The 24,927-nt window shown below is 40.5% G+C and overlaps 1 protein-coding gene across 1 annotated transcript in view; it reads left to right on the top strand.

Moving 5' to 3' along the window:
- Nucleotides 1–24,927, top strand: part of LOC138262020 (ATP-dependent translocase ABCB1-like) — a 1,142,744-nt gene that overhangs the window by 965,254 nt on the left and 152,563 nt on the right. The window contains exons 25-26 of the mRNA XM_069211672.1: nt 4,184–4,340; nt 16,727–16,924. Coding sequence (XP_069067773.1) covers nt 4,184–4,340; nt 16,727–16,924 — 355 coding nt within the window. The remainder of the gene's footprint in view (nt 1–4,183; nt 4,341–16,726; nt 16,925–24,927) is intronic.

The following is a 24,927-nucleotide window of genomic DNA, read 5'->3' as shown; positions in this document are numbered from 1 at the left end:
CTCCCCTGATAGGTGCTTACCGTGTAGCTGACCAATACCCCTTTCAGGGCTATTTAGGGGCTCTTCTTTGGGTGGTTCTTCAGATTTGGATTGCAACACTTCAGCAGGAATCCTCATCTTCCTCCACTTCAACTTTCTACCAAAGAAACTGCATCTGGACCCTCCAGGAACTCTACAAACTGCAGCAAAGAAGCAAGACACCTTCAGCAACATTGTATCTTCAGCTCCTGCCATTACCTGCACTGTTTCCCAGTTGTGCATCCTCTGAGAACAGCCTGTCTTCAGCCTGAACCAGAAGAGTGAAGAATCTCACTTGGGGTGAAGGAGTCACTCCCCTGCTTCAGAAGGCACCTACTGCAATGACAATCGGCTGTGTGGATCCCCTCTCCTGCTGAGCTTCGTGGATCCTGCATCACAGGTGGTTGACTGAAGTGGTCCTGATGGTCCTGATGTCCTACTTTCCAACTTTGGTAGAGGAAAGAGCTTGCCTCCCCACGAAAGACAGTACCCTCATGCACCCCATGTTTTACAGTTGCCAAGGCTTGTTGGCATCCTTCCATGAAGTTGTTTGTGCGTCTCGCAGCTCCGGCCCCCCAGCACTCTATCCTGCAACACATAGCTAACTGAGTGGTTCTCCGGTGCACCTCTTTGTTGTGGTGCTGAATGGGTCACCTCCCTTGTCACTGTGCTGTGGGACTCCTGTGCACCCTGCCTGGTCTTTTGTGGGCTCTCTGAGTTGCTGAGTGCCCCTTCCGACTCCCCCTCCTGGGTAGAGTCCACCTGGTCCTGGGCAGCGTCATTTACGCTAACCGCCAGCTTTGTATGTGCCAAGGCTTGTTGGTGGACTCCAGTGATGCAAACCAGACTGCAATCCTCCATCCGGCATAGGACATCACTTGCACTAACCAGGAACTTGACTCCGTCTTCCTGGGTGCAATACTGACTGTTGTTCTTCACCAGTGGTCTTTTGCACCTTCATCCAGGTTAGCAGGGGCTCCTGTTCTCCCTGGACTCTTCTGTGCTTCTTGGACTTGGTCCCCTTCTTCCACAAGTCTTCAGGTCCAGGAATCCACTGTTCTGGTTCTTGCATAATCTTCTTTCTCGTGTTTCTGTGTTTTCTGGGAAAGTTACTATGTTTTACTTCCTGCTTTCCTGGGCACTGGGGTGGGTTCTATTACTTACCTTTGGGGTTTTCTAGTACTCTCAGCGCCCCTCTACACACTACACTTGCCTAGGTGGGAAACCAACATTTGCATTTCACTTTCTTAGTATATGGTTTGTGTTCCCCCTAGTCCCATTTCTAACTATTGTGATTTTTACTAATTGCTCTGTTTTTTTTTAACTTTTTAACTGTTTTTACGCCTGTTTTTTGCATACTAGTGTATATAATTTGTGTAGTACTTACCTCCTAAGGGAGTATAGTCTCTATGGTATTTATGGCAATTGTGTCAACAAAATAAAGTACCTTTATTTTTGTAACACTGAATGTTTTCTTTCATGCATGTGAGTACTGTGTGACTACTGTGGTATTGCATGAGCTTTGCATGTCTCCTAGATAAGCCTTGGCTGCCCAGCTACAGCTACCTCTAGAGAGCCTGGCTTCTAGACATTGCCTACATTTCACTAATAAGGGATAACTGGTCCTGGTATAAGGTGTAAGTGCCATAGGCACCCACCACAAACCAGGCCAGCCTCCTACACATTGCTACGTAGTGGGAACACACATGTTGACCTATTAATGAACTCTAAGTATTAATATCACGTTAGGAGTTCCCCTTTAACTCTTAACAAGTGGGGGTCCACACATCCTATTAAGGTTGTCTCTGATAACTTGAATTTGGTTCTAATACAGCATTTGGAACCAACGACCCATATAATGGAACTGCACACTTGTTTTGTAAAAGATTATCAATTGGCATGTCAATGACAATGCGTCTCACTTTGAGGCGCCGTCATCAGGTTCAGCCTTAGTCCTTGCTGATGTAGTGGATTCTGATTTCTGTATCAGAAACTAAGGTCCAAATTGCGATCTTGACAGTAGGAATACTCCGGCACAACATGATGGATAATCCTCAGAGGTATTACGATTTCCATAGGATGTAATGGAATTGTTATACAGCTGGCGGGATATCCGTTACATTTGTGACGGAGTTTGCTGTTTGCGCACACTCAACCTGGAGCTGGACACATCCAGCCCAAACCAGGCATGTGCACAGGGGTGCTGTGTCACCCAGTTTGGAAAACACTGCACCAAGCCATCATTAATTACAGAAGTAAAATTTTTAAGGCGCCTATCCATTAATGGGAGATGCTTCTCTCATTTGCCAAGTTTTCATTTATTAATGAGTCTTTTTGAAAATTTAACCTGGGAGATGGGCACTGTCAGTTGATATATGTTTGAGTATGAGTAATGGAGGTAGCACATTTTTCCGTAACCATCCTTTGTAAATTGGGTAAGGTTACAGTGCCTACCTGATCCTGGACCAGATTTTTTTACGTGACCAAAGTCTTTAAAGATCTCAATTTACTGACTATGGAAGAATGGAAAGCTAAATCAGCCACACCGGGACTTGAACTTGTGACCTACAGATCACCACATATTTCAAGGGTGAGCACTGAATTCAATAAACTATCCCACCTCTGATACATTGCAACTGCCTGACAGTATGTTATAAAACACACACAGTTAAGATTAAATGAATACATTTTGGGCAAACTATCATTCGAAGTTGAAAAAATTGAAACTGAGAAAGTGGATGAACTATAATCAAAGATACAAATAGGTTTCCAAAGGTTGCACAGTGATGCACATGTGAAATATACAAGAAGTAAATGATAAACGAGTCAGCCTTAAACTACATTGTCGTATTTGCCATGTTTGATAATTGCGATGTTCCCTGCAATGCTTTCATAAAATATAAATACATTCCATGGCCATAAAGCACATTCTTATAAAACCCCTAATCTTTCTTTTTTGTAGACACAGTTTTCATTTTTGACTTTGGTTGCCAAATGCATAAAATGTAAGCTCTCTAACCTTGACAACTCAGGCAGTTTGTGACTCCTAAAAGAGCTCATCCGATCAGCACCTTTGGTTTACTGCCTTACACTGAAAAATGCACTTGGCCTTTAATTTGTATAGAATTTCAGTTACCTCTGAAATGTAATAAACGTTCTGGCATTAAAAAATATTTTGCTTCAGTACAGGGAGCAAGTCTTGAGGTGTGTGCTCATACTGCCATGTTTCTGCTAAAGTTTCACTGCTGAACAGTAAGGTGTCCAGCATTGATAGTTTTGTGTCCACAGTGACCCTGGATGGTTTTGGTGGCACACCTGGGTGCCACAATGCACAGTTTGAAAGCAATTGTCTTAACAGTATCCACCACTGTAGAGAATGTGAACATTACACCGCAATCAATGGATAAATGCACTCACTTATTAAACAGTTAGCCCTTTGGGCATTGTCAATGCTTGTTACCTTTGCAATGTTTCATCAGTGCCTTGCCACCTCTTCTGGAATTTCCCTGGATAGTCCTTATTTGATTCTTAATTATGTTGTTCTTTTTTCCTCCATAAATGGCAATTTGTCTGCCATGTTAATGTAGTGAATAATGCCAGAGACTGGGCACCTAGGCACACAACAAAGTCACAAAACAATCATTTGGGAGGAGACAATCTAGCAGTGTTGGGAAAGTGTGATTATTGTGAAGCAGTTGTGGAAAACGTATTGGGAAAAAAGTTCTTGGTGACTTTTCACTGTTAGACTTCAGAAGCTACACTGTGTCGTGAGGTTCACTATGATGATCTGTTCATTGTGAAGTCTTGCCCTGAGACTATTTCTCTACTAATTCATCGGTTTAAATAAACCGTTGTTGTTTTAAAAAAGTCAAATAATAATTTCCAGTACAAATTATAGATTGAAGTATTCTTGAAATATATCTGCATGATTCTGCAGTATCACCAGTACAGACATGCTCTAATGGTTCTGTATGTCATGCTAAGGTGTTGTTTTTGTGCAATAGTAATTATATTTTTTGCTGATGTCTGGGTTGGAATAGCTGATCAGTTTTCCATGATTAAGTCAAATCAAATGACTGCAGAGAAGAAAATATTTATTTGAGAAACAGAGGCTGAGCATATGTGTGACACTTCAACAATTACATATATTTCTTTATCCCTCTAGTGTGTTCTTTTGTATTTTTTTTCCTGCGATGAGTATTGGACAGTACAGTACACTTGCTCCAGACAACAGCAAAGCAAAGGTTGCAGTTCAGAGAATTGCTAAACTTTTGGAAAGGCAACCACAAATAGATAGCCATAGTGAAGATGGAAAAATATTGGTAAGTATACACCTTATTCTCCAAAGACATAACTTTGTCTTTGTTTTATTGAGTTTTTTCTTTGTCTACTATATACTATATAACACGGGCATTTATCTACGAAGCGCCGATAAAGGAAAAATCTATATAGTAATGTAGTTTGTGCATTGTGAATGCTGTATTTCACTGATATCTATAGAAAGTTTTGAGAATATAATTACCATGACGTAATATATTTACTTCTAAATCTTTTCACAAATGACAAGCTGTTCTTTGGGAATTGTATTGAACATGTGTGTATCATTGTGCTTATTAATGTCTAACAGAAATGGTATAGCATTTTAAAACATACGATACCTACAGTGGCTTGTATATTCCACTTTTATGTATACATTCATTATAAAAGTATGCAAGTTGTATGTTGGAGGACAGAAATGTAGTCAGAATAAAAGAACACATAACGCTACCTCGTTTTGTCAATATGAAAGACTAAATTTTGCTGAAAAAGGTCTATTATTCTTTACCCAATAAGGGATGTTCAACTATTAGGCTTAGGTAAAATGTACAGTGGGCGAGCCTATGTGTTCAGCTGTTAAAACAGGCATTGTCTAAATAATGCCATTGCGTTCACCAAGTATTCACAACAGAAACTTACCTAGTTGATGACAGTCCATCAACCTTTACGGGATTATGAATTAAAGCATTATAGGATTTATCATAATTAACAGTGCAACAGGAAATGTAGTTGGATTTGATTATCTCCTGCTCTCAATGTCCAAAATCTATTTTCTGTGATTAAAGGCTGACTATGCTAGGTATTTCGAGACAGTGACATTGAAATTTATTTGATTTATGATCCTCCCAGTATCCCTGCTACCTTGTCACATTTGGATGCATACTAATTCCTTTACACTCCATTTATGACAAGATAAGTATTGCAATTGTTTTCATAATTATTGCAGGCAGTGTAAATATTCCCATTGAAGTCCTTTAGCCCTGATGTGCAGAGGTGTATTTGCTAATATCCACTGGCTCATGCTGAAGCTGTTAGTCTCTGGCCCCACTCCTCTGCACACAAATCTTTGGATCATAATTGTTGCTGATAATTCTTGTTGGTTTGACACTTGTGCTTATTGCCTGGACCAGCTATTCTTGCCTTTGGTTACCAATTTATCCCAGTGTTACCATGAAGCATGGCAATTGGCTTGTTCAAAAAACATTGAAACTATAGACTTTCAGATATCATCAAAGGCAGTCATGCCCTCTACATCAGCACTCATTCCCAGGAAAAATTCACATGGAGGAGAGTCAAGAATATAACTTATGTTGCTTAAACTGCTGAAACGTGAGGTCAGGACCCACTAAAGACATTAAGAAGTATATGTTTTCAGTTGAATTTGGTCATTTATTTTCAACTGCTCTTAAATTATATGATTGAGAACGATTTATCTACTCTAAACTGTAAACAGTAGTATACTTGTATGCTCAATCTTCTGCCAGCTATTCTTAAACATCTATCTTTAATCTACATCTGGGACTATAAGCATTTATTATCCAATAACCAATTGTTTTATTATGTGGATGATTGTCGGATTTTGTTTTTCGATTGCAAAGGACAATTGAGTGATCATCTAAAGGTGTAAATCAAAAACCCTTTTGTCTGATGCACAAAATTGTATAATCATGCGTTTCATCTCCACCCTCTTGTTCTGTGAATGTTCTGGTGTTCAGAATCTCTGAATATGGTGGTCATTAGTACCAAGTAAAAAGTGCAAGGTAGTGGAATTCTCTGCCATTCTTGCTCAAGTCAGCATCTGACTTTTTTATTTCTATAAAATTATAAAGTGCAATGGCGTTATTGAAAAACTAGTGTTGTTGGTTCCTTTGCCAAACTCCTACTCTCTTTATTCTATAGTGAGGATCGGCCCAATGTACAAATGGCAGCAAGCTACACAATCACCTGATCATATTACCAAATTAACAATTCATGGAGAAAAAGTAAATATGATTAATCTATTATCATTCTTCTTAATGAATGCCTCAAATGACTTAAGGTGTATTTACTCTTTCCAGGTCGACAGCCTTCAGACGAGTCGACAAAATCTTAGGCAAATAACAAGATAGCAACAAATTATATTACAAAAACCAGCAATTTATCTAGGAGCATATTCTTACCACCCTTCTTCTGATTCTCGCTTTCAGCAAACAAGATTCATACATCCCCTGTCTAGTTAGTTGGTGAATGGGCACAGTTTACCTTTATAGATTCTCTGTATCAAGCAATCCATGAATCCATCTTGTAGCAGAACAATGTTTAAGCAATCACCAAGTTAATATCCAGTTCATATGTTATGACTGATACTAGTACCACATACCAGAAGATATTCAACTGTATTCACTTTTGACTAATATTTAATGGCAGGTTAGCTACATTCAGCTTATGTTATTGTATTGACACGACATAAAAGATTGCACCCTACAATTTTTGTTAGACCTTGCTTAGAACATTCTGCATGCCAGCCCACAGGATCAAGTAAGTTTTGTTTGTGTCTATTGTACTACTGAACATCGAGCCCAAGACATACAAGAATATCATGGACAGACTTTTTGCCACAGTCAAGGGATTTAAGCAAAGATGTAATTTGAGATGTTATCCAAGATGTCATAATTTGCCCTAGAACATGTCACAAGTGATGTATTATGTGAGTGCATGGCAGGGGCGCAAGTTGTAGTTAACTATAAAAATAAATAAATACAAATATATATATATATATATATATATATATATGTATATATATATATATATATATATACATATTCAAAACAAAGCACGGCAAGAGAAAAAACGACGTGCTTTGTTTTGAATTATTCTTCCAAACGACAGCGCCCGGCAGGATACAATTTTTCCGTCTAACCGCGGCCCCCGAAATCAGTTCTGGGAGGATTGGAGTCGGACGGCGCATTCCGAACAATCTGCTACAAAACGGGGTAAGACCGTGCACACGGACATATTGGATACATTGTATCATTGTTTTAATCACTGAAACTTGCTACTACCGAATTGGCCCTCGCGTAAAGAGAGTAATTGTTTCTTTAACGCACGGGCGGTTCAGTCTCTGGAAACGAAACACTGGTGATTATTATTTTTCAATGCTTTATTCATGAATGACAAACACAGTGTGATACTTTAAAATGGAAGCAAGGCATATGAAACGGCTAGCAGTGGCCACCAAATTATTTGATGAGGATGTCTCCACCTCTTTATCAGGAACCACACCAATGCAGAGAAATTCATCATTAAAATATTTATTTTTTCAACTGGAAAAGAGTTATAAGAAAGAAATCAGCTGGGAAGTATTATCATTAGAAAAATATATTGAAGTGAAAAGAATACCAAGAGGCCTACGCATATTTACTATACCAACATATTCAGGAGAAAATTCTGAACTATTCAAGGAGTGGGAAGAGAATAACACACAGTGCTCACTGAATATGATGAGGATTCTCGTAAAATATGCTAAGCTTGATTTGGAAGAGATTTATAATCAAATAAAAAAATTGGAGGAACAGATTGAGAAGAGTGAAGAAAAGGAAGATAAAATATTATTGAGAAAAAATATGGAAGGGAAATTGGAGAAATATGAAGTTGAAATACAGGAACGCAAGAAAAAACAAATTCCTACGGGATGAAAAAGATTATAAATATGGTAGGATTTTAACTTTTGCGAGAAGATTTGAAAGCCTCAAACTGGATGTGCGTCGAAAGGACTTAAGAACTGTTCCTAGTAATGATGATACTCCCAGTGAATTGGACGCAGATGTAAGTGAAGGGGAAAGCTCTTCGGAACGTATGGAAACTCCAAGTAGGAATACTTTTTTAGAGGAAATGCAAGTATTATATCTGGATCAACGATTAATGAGGGGCAGAGGAAGAAATTACAATCAAGGCTCTGGAAGAAAAACAGACCAAATGGTAAACAGAAAAGAAAAACCAGAAGAGCCAAAAGAAATAGGAAAAAGACAATATCCCCTCAGAAGTCAGAAGAAATAACATCAAATCAGCCAAATTTGATGATAAATCTTTCAGACTATGAGTTAACTTCATCTGAACTACAATTATTAAATAAAGGTTTATCATTTTGCCCTGAGAAACATTTTGATTATGTTAATACTCGTATTGACATTTATAAATTTATTAGAAAATTAAAATTGGCAAAATTTGATTCTACAAATTCCAACAACACAGATCTAGATCATGAGGAGGTACTAACTGATAATTCTAAGACAACAGATTTGCAAATTGATCAGATTGCAGATTTGAAAACTCTATTTGACTTATATCATGATTTACCGGACGAGGAGTATACTGAAGCAGAGGTCCTTCGAGAATTGCAAGTGGACACTAATAAACATCAATTTAGCAATTTTAAAGAAAGATCAAAGTTTTGTCCAGTCTTATCACCTGGTAACAAAATTGACATATATTCTGAATTGGTGATGGAGGATCTAAATAGATTACAAAAGACTAGACATCATGGACAACGGGAAAATGTGACGAAAGAAGAACGATTGGCTTTAAAGAAATTGACAAACAATAATAACATCATAATAAAACCTGCGGATAAAGGTGGAAATATTGTGATTCTTAACATACGGAGCTACATGTCTGAGGCATTCAGGCAATTGAATGATGAATCCAATTATAAAAAATTAAATCATAATCCCATGAATCAAATGATTTATCAATTACATTCAAGACTTGATGATTGGTATGAACAATCACTTTTGAACAAGGAAGAACTTCAATTTTTGAAAAAAGAAAATCCAACCATACCCACAATTTACTTCTTACCCAAGATACATAAATCCTTAACAGCACCACCAGGAAGGCCAATAGTTTCGGCGTGTGATTCATTATATGAGAGAATTTCAGATTATGTTGATTATTATCTAGCACCCATCGTGATGACCTTAAGTTCATTTATTAAAGATTCAGGAGATTTATTGCGAATTTTATCGGATATAAATTGGTCAGATGAATATGTATTAGTCACAATTGATGTTGTGTCGTTATATACATCTATTAATCATGAAATTGGCTTGAGAGCATGTGAATATTTTTTAAGGCAGAGAAGTATTGTGGAGTATGAGTATTCAAAAATGTTATTATCTATGATAGAATTATGTCTCAAAAATAACATCTTTATTTTTAATCATGAAATTTACCAACAAATGTGCGGAACGGCAATGGGCATTTCCCTTTCTCCGAATTATGGCAACCTCACAATGGGTTGGTGGGAAAGGGAAATTGCTTGGGGTAAGGACAATGATGTATTTATGGATAAAATTGCACTTTGGGTTCGGTTTACTGATGACTTATTTATAATTTGGCAGGGATCACAGGAGGACTTTCAGTTGTATTTTAACAAATTGAACAACAATGATTTAGGTTTACAATTCACATGTGAAATGAGAAAATTATCGATTAATTTTTTGGACATTAATATCTATGTGGAAAATAATAAACTAGAAACCACAGTATATCGTAAGAAAACTTCAACAAACAGCATTCTGCATAGTAAAAGATTTCACCCTAAACCTCTTATAAAGAGTATCCCATATGGGGAGTTACTCAGAATGCGTAGAAATTGCTCTAATGATCAGGAAGTTGAGTTAAAATATCAAGACACTATACAAAGATTTAGACAAAGAGGGTATAATCAGAAAATTCTACAAAAGAATTTAGAAAGAGTACGAACCATCCCTCAGGATAAAACATTAGTTCCGAAACAAGCGAGGACAAGACAGGATAATTCTGGTGAAAGTAAAGTTAGAATGATATTGGATTTCACAAAGGAAAGTGGCTTAGTTAGAGGAATTTTGTGTAAACATTGGCATGTTTTACGAAAAGACCAAGATTTGGGTCCTAAAATTGGTTTAGCCCCATTAACAACATATAGGAAAGCACCTTCATTAAAAGATCATCTTATTAGTAGTCACTTCATTATAAAAAATCAACAAAATTGGCTGTCAGAACAACAACTTGGATTTATTAAATGCAATAGTTGTAAACATGTAAAATTGGTAGATCAACCAAAGAAGTGAAATTATGGAATGATATGAAATTGAAGATAAAACATCGAATTACTTGCAATACAAAATTTACAGTCTACATCATTGAGTGTCATTGTGGTTTAAAATACATAGGTAGTACAATTTGCATGCTTAAGAAAATAATTTTAGAACATATTAGAGCAGTTCTGCATAAGGATTTCACATATGCTATTGCTAAACATTTTCAGCAACATGAAGTGAACAGTTGGAAACAGTTACGGTATTATGGAATTGACCATATTCCTGAACATGAGAGGGGTGGAGATAGAGTCAAGAAACTCAGACAACTTGAATCTAAATATATTATCTTAATGAGGACAAAGAGCCCATTGGGATTGAATAATGATAAGGAACTTTTTGTTCATCTTTAAATTTTGTATTGGTATTTATAATGTTAATGATGACTTTATGAAACTAGAATACTTTAATTTAAGTCAAATGTTAAAATGTGAATTCAAAACATTTTTTGTATTCAATTACTGTGGCTAATCCTTATAAGTATTTTTAAATTAATCATGTACATAAGAAGTTGAATACTTTTTGCCTACCTTTCAAAATGATATAATGGGATGATTATTAATTTATTTAAGTGATTATTGATTCCCTTCTCCATAGTATTTTGTTCAGATATTTTCATTTTAATCCCAATGCAATTGCTAACTACTGAAAAATTCCTTTTTAGGTTAATTATATGAGAGTATACACGGACAAACTACTCGGACCATAATGCATTGTAATGACTATGGGAATAAAGTACTATAAATAGTGAGAATGGAGAAAGGACTGTAAAACCAGGAAGAAGACTGTAAAGTCGAAACGCGTTGGTTTTCTCTTTTTGCATCGAATAAACTTGATTTATTTTTTGAGGAGCTGAACGGAGTGCGTGGCATTTATCTCTTGCTTACAAAAATATATCTATATATATCTATATATATATATATATATATATATATATATATATATATATATATATATATACACACATAAATACACACACATACATATTAACTAGTGGTGGTCCCCACTGGGTAGTTATAGTTAGGATCAAGTTTCAAGAGAAAAAGCATTTTTTGACATGCCTATTTCTTTGGCCTATATCTTTGGTGTTGCTTGACGAATCTTCACAAACTTTCATGTAGATATTTATATATATATATAAATAAATGTGGAATATGTCTAGTTAGGTATCTATACTTATTTACCTTTTATCATTTTGGATTCAATATTTTTTCCACAATAGTTGCATGCCCCAATATTCTGGATTCAATGAGTCAAGAATATTTATGTTGAAGTGTGACTGGACTGTAGAAGCTTCTCCTTATGATGATTTTTAGCAGTTAGGTACATTTACAAAATCATCCAAGGATCAGCTTCACACGCACTTTGTTCAGTATCAAAGCAATGTCTGTCATGTTTTTCCCACTGTTGCAATGGGAAAATTGTTGCAGTAATTCTTATTTACTGTTCAGACATGTCCATTTACCCTCCATCAAGAAACCAGTTCTTGATGTACTGGTATGTGTCCATTTACAACTTGCCCATATGTGGTTAAATCTATTGCTTTTCTCATTCCTAGGAAAGTGTGTGTAAGGTGATTGGGACTTGAATGTGATCAACAAGAGTCATAACATTATATTCTCCAATCTTTCTTAAGAGACAGAGATCATTCCATACACTTTTAAAATAAAATGAACTGGTTCCAGTGCCCTCTGCCAACAGGAATCATGCTCCTGCGCTGATCACAAACGAACAATCAACTTCATAGAGACAGACCATTTTAAAATGTAGACTTTAATGCACCACACCACTGGTGCTATAATGTCAGTTTCTGAACTTATTTATCTGCTATCTTGTAAGCTTCTCAGTCCAGGTGCATAATTTCCAATTCAAAGTTCTAACATCTATTTAGTGGATTTTCAGTGAGGACTTATTGAGCTGTAGGTTTTGCACAATATGAATGTTAGAAAGTTCTAATCTGTTTGAATTCTATTTTGTTCTACCTCCTCCCTTAAAGTATTTTTTTCATTGGCAGGAATTATGCAGTTTAATGCAGAATCACTAAGTATGGCAATATAAGGCACAATTAAATTTGATTCACTTGCAGATGTGGACATAATGAAGATTTGATTTCTAATGGAAAGTTCCTTGTCTTTCTCCCAGAGACATACATTGCCAATTTCCATGCCCTCAACACTTCCTAGCCAGGATATGAGCTGACCCAGCCAGCAATTGCTTTATCTTCAGGGAATGTATTACCTGCAATTCCTCAGTAAAAGCTAGGTTTAAAGCCCCCTTTTTTATGACTTGAAAATGTATGAAATCTTCTTTCACTGTATGCTATCCAGTGATAGTTAAACACCTATCTAAGCTTTCACATTCCCCTAGTCCCTTTGGCTACTTTTGGGGTCTCATTTACAAGGTTTTGTTCCAGGGAAGCACTGCAATGATTGTTGCTGTGCTGCCGTGCATCAAAAGGAAAGGGCAGGGATGTGCTGTGTCTATGTCATGTCCTTTTCCTCTGCGCTAGCACAAAATGGGCTGTCATGCGTCAACACAGGCACCCTTGCACCATGGTGCATAGGTGTCTATGTTGCAGGGATGATTGTTTTTGTGCAGGAAGATACTCCTTCCTGCACAAATGTAATCACAAGAGGCATTTTTCTCTTTCTATGTGTGCAGCAAAAAGCAGCACACGTAGAAAATGGAAAAACAAGGAGAAATGTAGTTATTTCTCCTTCTTATGCCTCCCTTATGCGTCCTGTTGGACTTTTGCTTATGCAGGGTCATCCCCAGTCTTTTTCGCCTCCTGCCTCCTATTTTTTTCTGACCTGTCGCTGTTGGCTTTTGAACTCTGAGCACTTTCCCACTGCTAACCAGTGCTAAAGTGCATATGCTCTCTGTGTGAAATTGTATGTAAGTGGTTTATCCATGATTGGCATATTTGATTTACTAGTAAGTCCCTAGTAATGTGCACTAGAGGTGCCAGGGCCTGTAAATCAAATGCTACTAGTGGGCCTGCAGCACTGGTTGTGCCACCCACATAAGTAGCTCTGTAATCATGTCTCAGACCTGCCACTGCAGTGTCTGTATGTGTATTCTTACACTGTAAATTCGACTTGGCAAGTGTACCCACTTGCCAGGCCTAAACCTTCCCTTTTCTTACATGTAAGGCACCCCTAAGGTAGGCCCTAGGTAGCCCCAAGGGCAGGGTGCAGTGTATGGATAAGGTAGGACATATAGTAATGTGGTTTATATGTCCTGACAGTGAAATACTGCCAATTTCGTTTTCACTGTTGCAAGGTCTGTCTCTCTCATAGGATAATATGGGGGCTACCTTTAAATATGATTAAAGTGTAGATTCCCCTAGAGAAGAGATGGACAGGTGGAGTTTGGGATCCCTGAACTCACAATTTAAAAATGCATCTTTTAGTAAAGTTGATTTTGAGATTGTGAGTTTGGAAATGCCACTTTTAGAAAGTGAGCATTTTCTTGCTTAAACCATTCTGTGACTCTGCCTTGTTTGTGGATTCCCTGTCTGGGTCAGTTGACAGTTGGGTTGTTTTTCACCTCACACCAGACAGTGACACAAAGGGAGCTGGGGTGTGATCTGCATTTCCTGATTAGCCATCTCTGCTAGGAGGGAGGGGTGGAGTGGTCACTCTCATCTGAAAGGACTGTGCCTGCCTCTGACAATGCTGTCTCCAGCCCCCTGTTGTGTGTCTGAGGCCTTGCCTGGGCAAGGCAGGATTTCACAAGCAGGTGTGAGTCCCCTTTGAAGGAAGGTGACTTCAAAGACTAAAATGGGTATAAGAAGGGCACCCAAACTTACAAACTTTAGAAACACTTCTGGAATCAAGGGGAACCTCTGCCTGGAGAAGAGCTGATCGCTGAGGAACAAGTGCTGCCCTGCCTGTGACTGTGCTTTGTGGAGCTTTCCTGCAGTGCTGCTTCTGCCAGAGTAAGAGGGCAAAGACTGGACTTTGTGTGCCTTCCATCTTGAAGAAGAAATCTCCAAGGGCTTGATGTAGAGCTTGCCTCCTGTTGTTGAAGTCTCAGGGATAGCAAAGACTTCTTCCTGCCAGCACCTGGAGTCTCTGGAGAGACCCCTACTCTGCTCTGTGGTGCCCTTCCAGTTCCTGGGACCCTGAAAGGAGAGGCTGGCAGCCTAAGGACAAAAATACACGCACCGAGCGCCGTGCGGAGAAAAGATCGACGCGAATCCGATCGCGGCTGAGAAAACGACGCGACGCCGACTCCGCAGCTGAGAAACGACGCCGCAGGAAACGCGACCGGAGAATCGACGCCCGGAGCAGGAGAAACGACGCGCAGCATCGCTGACGAAGGCTGAGAGATCGCAACCAGCGCCGCGGGACTTTCGGACCGTCGCGTGGCTGGCTTTTTCGACGCGCCTCGCCGTGCCGAGCTGTTTTCGACGCATATACCCGTGCAGGGTTATTTTCGACGCACACCGCCCGTGCGGGGTTATTTTTGCCGCAAACCAGGTACATTTTCACGCTAGCAGCGCTAGTGTGTTGTTACAACTACCTAAAGACTCTTTTTATTTTAAACCTTTAAAAAATCATAACTTGACTTGTGTATGTTGGATTTTTGTCGTTTTGGTCTTGTTTTGTCTAGATAAATATTTCCTATTTTTCTAAACTGGTGTAGTGTCATTTTGTAGTGTTTTCATTAAGTTACTGTGTGTGTTGGTACAAATACTTTACGCCCAGCACTCTGAGGTTAAGCCTACTGCTCTGCCAAGCTACCAAGGGGGTAAGCAGGGGTTAGCTGAGGGTGATTCTCTTTTATCCTAACTAGAGTGAGGGTCCTTGCTTGAACAGGGGGTAACCTGACTGTCAACCAAAGACCCCATTTCTAACACCTCCCCTGTGGAGGTGTAGGCTTTTGATGAATTCACAGGATTATGAAATCTCGTAAATCTGTGAATGTATCTGTGCCATGGGTGTTACATGGGAACTCCAATTGTAATGCCCACAGCACACCTTCCTGTCGCAGGGTGTGTTGACTCTTACCATATTTACAAGGCTATGAAAAGCCACGTATGGTGGCTCTACGTGGCCTTGTAAATATGGCCCTGCAGTGTGCACTGCAGGACCGACGCTAAAAGTGACGTTACAGTGGTGCATAGGGGCTCGTAAATATGCCTTAGTCTTTTTACAGATGGAATGGGTGATGAACCTCTAATTTGTTTCTGAACTTGGATCTGGGCAGATAATCCCCCCCACATATGTTTATGGGGTTGTTATTGCAGGATCTTTCTAGTATAAATATGATGTCACATATGACAGGTGACCTTTCTCAGTGTTTACCAGGAATGTGAATTTTCGGTAAACCACAATAGCTTCTTGAACAATATATTGCTTCTTACATTCTGTATTAGAACCCTAACTTTGCAGCCTGGGTTGATATCCTCATCGTCGTGTGGTCACAACTTTATATTATGACTTTACCCTCTCCATTAAAATGAGGGAAAAGCGTTCTAACAGGGATTTGATTATACAGATCTCCAACAATTCACTTTGTGTTTAGGTGTAAGTAAAAGTACATTGGAGATAGTTTCAAAACAATTCAGTACCCCTTCTGAAGCTCAGGTCTTACTGTATTCGTAGTGTCGGTATATAGCTTGGAGCCACACCAATTTCTGGAGTTATTTCCGTGGCCAAACTAAGTATGACCTCACAAAGGCTTTGAATACTCTGTTACTAGTACCATATCAACAAGTAAAGATTCTTTAAAAATGTAGACTGTGATGACTCTCACCATCAATAGTTTGTGTAACTCCAGGAATAGTATATATCATGATTGCTAGAACAAAGAGTTTCACGGGATGTGGAGAAATGCTTTATACTTACCAGTTTTAATTCTTTAGTGCACATGATAATTTTTAGTCTTCTAAACCAATATTTCAATAAATGTTTAAAAGAGGCTATTCAACATGGGAAGGCTTAAACATAATGCTGGGACAAAACCTACGGTGGAACTCACTCGAGTGCCACTGTGCTGTACAAAGCAGAAGGGACAAAATAAATGTATGTTTCATGTGCCCCGTAGCAATATGATTACAGTATGTGCAATTGCTATCAAATAATAATAATATAGTATGCATTTTAGTGTTTGGATTTTGAAGAAAATTCAATAGTGTGGATGTACACATGCTAACTGATTTTTATGCCGTATTCTTAGATTATAACTTACTTTCTCTTCAAAACAGCATTCATCTTTTCATCTTGTTTGTTTGCGATTGCATAATGTGTGTGTTGTGTACCTTTTAGGATAACTTTGAAGGGGACATTGAATTTAGAAATACCAAATTTGCATATCCAACAAGATTAAAGGATCAGGTTCTACAAGGGCTTAACCTACGGGTTCAAAAAGGCCAAACTCTAGCCCTGGTTGGAAGCAGTGGCTGTGGAAAGAGTACCGCAATTCAACTCCTGGAGAGGTTTTATGATCCTACAGAAGGGCATGTGGTGAGTTATAACACACGTCTAGTTTCAATTATTATCATAAACTCAAGGTAAATTATTATTTATGTTTTGCTGTTGGCAGTCTTCTCTGTCTAACCTGAGATTATTTTTAGCCAATATCATTGAAAAACCTAGCAGCAATCAATATTCTAAAGAAGTTTCAAACCTGCTCTGAAACATAAAGGTCCATCTTTACAAATATTTGATGCAAAGCGGCACAGTCAACAGAGTGGTTGTGCTGCCTTGTGCCAAAGGAAGAAAGAAATGTGTGCTGACACCCACACCCTTGTGCAATGGTGCAAATATGTGTGCATTCTCTAAAGCATATGTTTTGAACTGAAGTGGAACCTTTCAGCACAAAACTATCCTTTAAGATGTTCCACATGCTGTGTACGTGTTGTACAATGGAGCGCACATGCAAAGTTGAAAAATAAGGAAAGATGAAAATATGTCACCTCATTACACCCTTCATAAGGACACGTAAGGTTTTGACAAAAATCCCAAATGTTAGTACATAGGGATTTGTTTTGAAACCCTAGGGTTGTTGCATCAGACCACCTTTGAGCCACACTTTGAAAGTCTCTTTGATGCAAAGTAGTGCAGCTTTGTGTTATTCTGGGGAACTTTTCAACAGAAATCCTGGTTTGAATTTGATAGTAAATCACGTCACTTTTGTGATGCAAACCCGGAGTACATCATTAATAAATCTTATTCACACTGTCTTTTTTGTCAGGCATCCAGGGGTGTGACAACACCTTTCCCAACAAGATTGGTAGAACATTTAAATTTTACCTCATAGGGCATACAGGGTTAAAAAAACATAGCCAGAGAATTATTATAATAGGGGCTACCAAGGGTGTGTGGCCACACCAGTGACTGTGATGGCTGCCTGTTTGTGAAGCTCCCAGGGATAGTTGCTCTTTTTTGGCAAAATTCCCCATACATCCTGCTTGGCGGTGTCCTGGGACAGTGCACATCATCATCGCCCCTGATGTCGACGGGCAATTTGGTGCCCTTTGTTTGAGGGACAAGATGGCTGTAAGCTTCTGCTAGCGGCTGGAAAGTGCAATCTGGACTTTAGAGGCCCCATGGTGACAGAGTTGGCAGGTGAGTCTGAGGTCGAGGGAAACGAGCCTCACCGAGCCGCCTTGCTAGCATCCATCCTGCAGAAGCTGAGCAGGGACCCCCATATGCCTTGCTAGTTGTGATTGGACTTGCAGAGGAGACTGCAGGTGAGTGTGGGGCCTGGACACCACTCATGGTGCACTGGAGGATGCCAAACTTAGCTGGTGTGGAGTACTGGTAAACAGGGGTTCAGGTCCAGGGGTAGCCTTTCCCCAGGCTGCACTGGGTGCTTCCTTTGCTGACCTCCCTTTATGGAGGGGCAAGTGGGACTGGGATTGGGGCTGAGCTCCCCCTTCGAGGCTAACCCCCATGAGGCTCATAGGTGGTGTGAGGCTCTTTTCCACTGCTTTTGAGGCAAGGGCCATGAGTAGGCTGCAAATCCCCTGTTCAGCCTCTGCTGCAGGTAGCTCTTCTTGCCTCTATTGATCGTGACCAAACTGGGTACCCACTGAGGATGAGAAAATTGATGGATCTGATCCTGCATTGATTGGGAGGGACATCCTGTGCTTGTGAATGCCAGACTCCACCAGTTGGCCATTGCCTCCTCCCTCCATGTTCCTGATTCATTTTCCTCCCCTAGTCCCCCCAGGCTAACTAAGTACAGACCAAGGCCTTAGTTGCAGCAAAAAGCCCTCCACCACTTTGCATCTCTCCATTTGAAAACACTGAGGCTCTCCTGCACTTTACAAGCCCTGGCATTGCTGCTGCTTTGCTGACATTGTTTTGCTGGCATTGCTGATGCTGCTGCATATTTGCACAGACATATGTATCAATATACTGCTGTTTACCTCATTCTCTCCTCCTGTATCACGTCACCAGCTGGGGGCAGATATGGGGTGCAGGGACCACAAGCAAAGCAAACTCATGTTGGACATGCCAAGACCCCTAGACAACAACAGCAGTCCCAGTTGGACTCTGAAGAGACACATGTCGGATGTCCCAAATTGGGCCCTTCTGATGGCACAGCAGCAAAAATGGTGGAGCTTCATGCTGGATTTGATTCCCTGGACACTCACCTTCAATCCCCGACTAATAGGCTGGATTGAATAGGGGAGTGACTTGATCGCCACTGCACTAGACTAGCTGGCCCAGAAAAAATGCATTTTCAACCTGGAAGAAGACCCCAAATCTGGTGCAAAACATCTTGAAAAGGTGGAGAAATTGATTCAATCTATGAAGGCCAAGAATGAAGACTTTGAGGTGCAATCATGCTGACATAACATCTGGATCACAGATGTGGCAGAGTCGACTGATATGGGTAGACCTGAGCTTTCTAGCGATAGGGTATTGTCTGGCCTTTTGAGTAGACAAACCTTCATTGCTACGTTAGTGGTGGAAAAAGTTTTCCAATCATTGAGACCATGTCCATCTCCTTACGCCCTTCCCCCCCATGACGGCTAATTGCATGCCTCTTAATCTTCAGTGAAAGAGCACTTCGACTAGCAATAGAAAAGGGCCCTCTGCAGTTTCAAAGCTCTACTATTTCTCTGTTCCCAAATTTCACAGTGGTGGTGCAGGAGGTGCCGTGCAAATTTGAAAATGTTAAAAACACCTTCTGTGAACAAGAATTCTAGTTTAGAATGTGGTTTTAGGCCAGGCTGAAAGCAAAGAAGCATGGTAAAACCAGTAGCTTCATGACTCCTTCGGAAGTTGTGACCTTCTGCAAGCAGCAAGAGGGTTGGTGAGCTCTTCCTGTCACAACATGCTAGACCACTCCACATCTGTTATTGCTGGGGAATCTGCCTGATTATCTCCTGTTTGATTGTCATCCCTGAACGGTTGTTTCATGCTGCTCCTGTTCATCAGATGATGTGGAGCCTACCAATCCCAAAATAGGAATCTCTTTCTCAGGACTGGGGAGGATATGGGGAGGGGATTTCAATCTGTCCGTTAATCTCATTCATGACTCTACTGGCTCAATTATGGGCACACACTGCACATTGTGCGTGACATTCTAGACACTGTTTCACTTGCAGATGCGTGGCACATATGCCACCTCATGACCTCTGCCTACACCTGTTACTCAGCACTTCAAGACATATGGTCCATGATAGATTCCTAGTTCTTCTCAACGGATGCTGCTTTTTGGCAGGCAGACATCCCACATTTGCCTTGCATAATGTCTAACCATGCTCTGGTGCAGTTGGTGCTATGTCTGCCGTATGAGGGGGGACTGGAGAGGCAATGGCATTTTCCAGACACTACATTACAGAATGTAGTCTTTCAATCTGAACTATGAAACTCCATACTGGAGTATTTCACACTACACACTGGCTCGGTAAGTGTATGGGACACTCTCTTGGAGGCTTTTAAAACCTAAATATGTGGGGTGTACATAAATAAATACTTGGGCATTCTCAGTGATATCTGGGACATTTTGAGTCGAAGAGAAACCAAACTGCTTGCAATTGATCAAGCCAATGCAATCTCTGTCCCTGAAAACCCAATGCACTGTTGCTCAGTCTTGATGGAAGAGCTCTGTGACCTGGATGAGTGGGAGGCTGCTTATCTTGGGAAATACGCCCTGGCATGATGATACGGTAAAGGCATGTGCCCTGGACTCATGCTTGCCAGGTTATTGCTTCTGAATTGACAGGCCTGATATATAACTGAGTTAGTGACAGATAGAGGTGGGAATGTTACTGATAACAAGAGCATCACCTTTGAGCTTCAGCGCTATTACAGTTATAAACAACCTGCTCATTGGGTAACACTGAAACGGTAGCGGGTTATTTCACATAGGTCGCTACAGTCTGTGCTATGGTCTGGCTAGCAGAGTGGCAGAGGCAATTCCTCAATGAATGCAGAATTGTCCAAGTGATAGGCACTCTTGGTGGCTCTAAAGCCCCGGTTTGGATGGCATCACGGGCACCTTCTACAAAGCTCAAAAGCATATCCTAGCTCCACAGCTCATTGAGGTTTACAACAAGGTGCTTGACATTGGAACTCTCCCTCAAATGCAACAGGAGGTGGTAATTACATTGCTGCTGAAGTCTGGAAAGGTTTCTAATCTCTGCACCTGATTCTGACCCGACTTACTCCTAAACCACAACAATGAAATACTACTATTAGAGCAAATATTATCACCTATACAAATGGACTTTGTGCCCCATATGTCTACTGCCACCAACTTACGCAGTTTGTTTGCAGTGTTAAACCGGATTTCTCCTGAAATACCTGCAGCAGTCACCCTATTCAATGCCAGAAAGGCCTTTGATACACTTGACTGACACTTCACGAATGTCACCTGGGGAAAAACTAGGCCTGGCCCCTGACTTTATTGCTCTCATTATGTTGCTATACTTGAACCCGGTGGATCGCCTATGGGTCAACGATTCCATCTTGAGCCTGTTTCCAGTGACAAGAGGAACACAACAGGGCTGCCTCTTCTCTCCACTCCTTTTTATAATCAACATGGACTCTCTAGTCAGACACCTGAATGAGCAATACTTACATCACACCATGCATTTTAGCCCTGCCCCACTTCATGTATCGATGTATGCATTTTGCTATTTGTGAGAGATCCAATGGACAATGTTCCATCTCTCATATGCAAAATTATTCACTTTGGCAGCCTCCCTGGCCTTAATAATAATTGGGCCAAGTCAAACCTATTTTCCTTCACGATTCCATGCATGTTAGTGTTGCCTATCTTGTGATGCCATGACTACTAAATACCTTGGGATCATTCTCCATAAAAAATAATACATTTTCGTCTGTCTGAACTATGGTCCAGTCATTGATAAACTAACCACTCAAGTGGAATGCTGAATCAAACTAGCACTGTCCATAGCGGGTTGCATCACCATTATGAAAATGGTTGTCCTCCCCAATTTTTTATACTTGTTCCAGACTATCCGAATCCCCCTCAACAACACTATCTTTGCACTCTAAAGGGCCTTTTAACATGACTTGTTATGGATGGGACATAGACCTTGTATAAAATGGGACACATTGATGCTGCTGTATGATAGGGTTTGATTTGAAGTGCCAAATTTAGGGCCACATGTACAAATATCTGGTTTTGCGTCTTAGCGACTCGCAATTTGGGAGTCGCAAAACCGGATGTACAACAGTGTACTTTATACTGTTTGCGATTCTCAATGGGGTCGCAAATGACCCACCTCATGAATATTCATGAGGTAGGTCGCAATTTGCAACCCCATTGGGAATGGCCACCCTCACAGGGATGGTGGCCTGCTGGAGACAGCAGACCACCATGCATGTGAATGCTTTTAACTAAAGCAGTTTTTTTTTTTTAAATGTAGCACGTTTTTCTAAAAGGAAAATGAGATGCATTTCAAAAACAAAAATGAAAAGTTTTCTTTTCATTTTTTCAGTGCAGGCAGTGGTCCGTCAGACCACTGCCTGCTCTGCATTTTTTTTTACACTGCCATTTAAAAAGGGACCCATAGGGACCCCTTCCCGTTTGCGAATGGGTTAGCACCAGTTTGAAACTGGCGCTAACTGCGATTGTTTTGTGACCGCATTCACAGTCACAAAACAATCCTTCATAGTACTGCGACTCGCAATTAGGAAGGGAACGCTCCTAAATATCCTAATATCCTAAATAGAATACCGAATCGGGCTGTTTGCGACAGGAAAAATGGTGCAAACATGTGCCCCCTACTTCTTTATTTCTTGATGGGACAGTGCCTTTTATGCTTATCATTGGTACCACCCTGATGTGCGGTTGGAATACTCCGGACCGGAGAGGGATCAAGCCAATCCGACACCATTGTCCTCTATTCTTTCTTTAGAAATATTGCAAGACTCTACAGACATCAAACCTTATTAACTACTGCTTGGGGGAACTCCAGTGCTATTTGGGTGGGGACTATACCCCTCTGTGATCTTGCTGACATGCAAACCATGATTGCACCTCACATATGAGAAACTAGTACAACGCACACTCCATACCAACAACTTTCATATGATAGGGCATCTCCTCTCCAGATAACACAAACTTTGTAGATGCCTCCTATGTGGACCACTTTATACTCCAATGTCTTGATAATACACTGTGTGCCAAGATGCCTTCCTAACTACCAAAACTACCAGAGTTCCCCCTTAACGTTAGTAATTACAGCAACAGAGGGGACACAACTGGTCTTTAGACTGTACAGGCATGCATTGCTCTTAAGCCTAGATGCACCAATAGGGTGCGGGTGGAATGGGAATAGGATTTGGGCCATTGGTTACAAGACATGGCCTGGTGCAACTGTTGCTCCCACGCAAAGCTAATCTCCCCCAACCATTGGCACAACCTCCTCCAATATAAATTCTTCCACCAGCATACACTACCCCGGCTGACCTGACCAGAATTGATCCTATCCACTATCTGAAGTGTCATGCAGATAATGCAGACTTCCTCTACTTGGCCTACCCACATATCCAAGATTATTGGGAAGAAATCCTCATAAAAATACCTGCAATGATAGAGATCACCCATACACCTAACCCAGTGCTGGTTCTACTAAGGTATGTCGAGGACATCCCACCAGATGTCCATAGATTCATGGCCATTGTAATCCTTCTAGTGAAATGTGGCCTGGCACTGTGCTGGGGAAGCCATAGATGCCTCACCTACATGGAATGGCAGAAATCCATGATTTACTGTGATACAACCAGTGAAGTGTACTGCACCCGTCTGTGTCCAACCAGAGCCAGGAAGCCTAGTCCTCCCCTACAAAAGAGAATGGTTTATTCTTCTGAGCTTCTGAAGGCATTGCTCCCGCTCCACTCCTTTGAGTGTTGGGCATTGTCGATAGGACCTGTTCCTTCAAAGTGTGACAGCTACACTTTTGCTTGCTCTTCCCCTAGGCCTGTTGGGGTTGCTATCACCATGCCATCATCAGTCGGTAAAGGTCACCATTTGAGCAGAGTAGAGGGGGGACAAGAGTATGAGAAACTTCAGATTATCAGCTTAAACATCAACAACAGTTTTTTAATCTTCTATGGGACTACAAACCAGACGCTGTGTTTCTCATTGGCACTTGGCTTCACGAGGCATCAATCCCAGACATTACTGTAGTGTGGCTCTCCTGCCTGGATATTCTATTGTTCATAAGGACAGACAGGGCTGGAGTGGGGAAGCGTTCGCTATAGTTTATAGGAAGGAATATAGTTGTAAGACTGATGACATAGCTATCCCTGAATGCAAGGCCATTCTGTTTTCCCTAGATTACACAAAGATTAAAGAGCACTTGGTCCACTTTAAATATGTAAATCCCCGAAGACTGGCATAGTCTTCATGATTGGCTCACAAAGGAGGTGGATGACGCCCTACCATGTACAGAAAAAAGTTTTAATCAACGTCACCCACCAGCACCCTGGTTTACTGACTCTCTGAGAGAATAAAAACAAAGGGGGCTAGGTGCTGGAGCAAGAATGGAGAAAGAAATATTTAGAAGTGGATACAGTATTTATAAAGCTGAACCTATGAAATATCTGAGCTGTGCAAAGTAGCACACACTGCGTATTGTTCTAATAAATTTAATTCCCAAATCTTCCCCAAAACACTCTTCAAGGTCACACAGGTATTGCCGAATTCGAACAAACGTTCTCATCCTCATGCATTGTCTCAATTTCAATGTGCTTCTTTAGTTGAAAAGTCAATAATATCTATGCACAACTGGAGAATGATCGTACATGTGGAGTACATGTGTCCAACCTGGGAGCGGAAGTTGTTGACATCTTATCCTGCTCCAGTCTTTTCTATAGAAGCTTGGGCTCCATTAGATATGGACACTTTCATGTCTATTCTGAAATCCATTAAATTAGACTCCCCGGAGGATTCTTTTCCTCCTGGTAAACTGGGATTATTAGAGCCTTGTCTACTAAAAATTATCTTGGATGCCTTAAATTCCTCCCTGCATGAG

Source organism: Pleurodeles waltl, chromosome 10 (genome assembly GCF_031143425.1).
Source record: "Pleurodeles waltl isolate 20211129_DDA chromosome 10, aPleWal1.hap1.20221129, whole genome shotgun sequence".
Taxonomy (NCBI): Eukaryota; Metazoa; Chordata; class Amphibia; order Caudata; family Salamandridae; genus Pleurodeles; species Pleurodeles waltl.
This window is presented reverse-complemented; position numbering and strand designations above follow the sequence as displayed.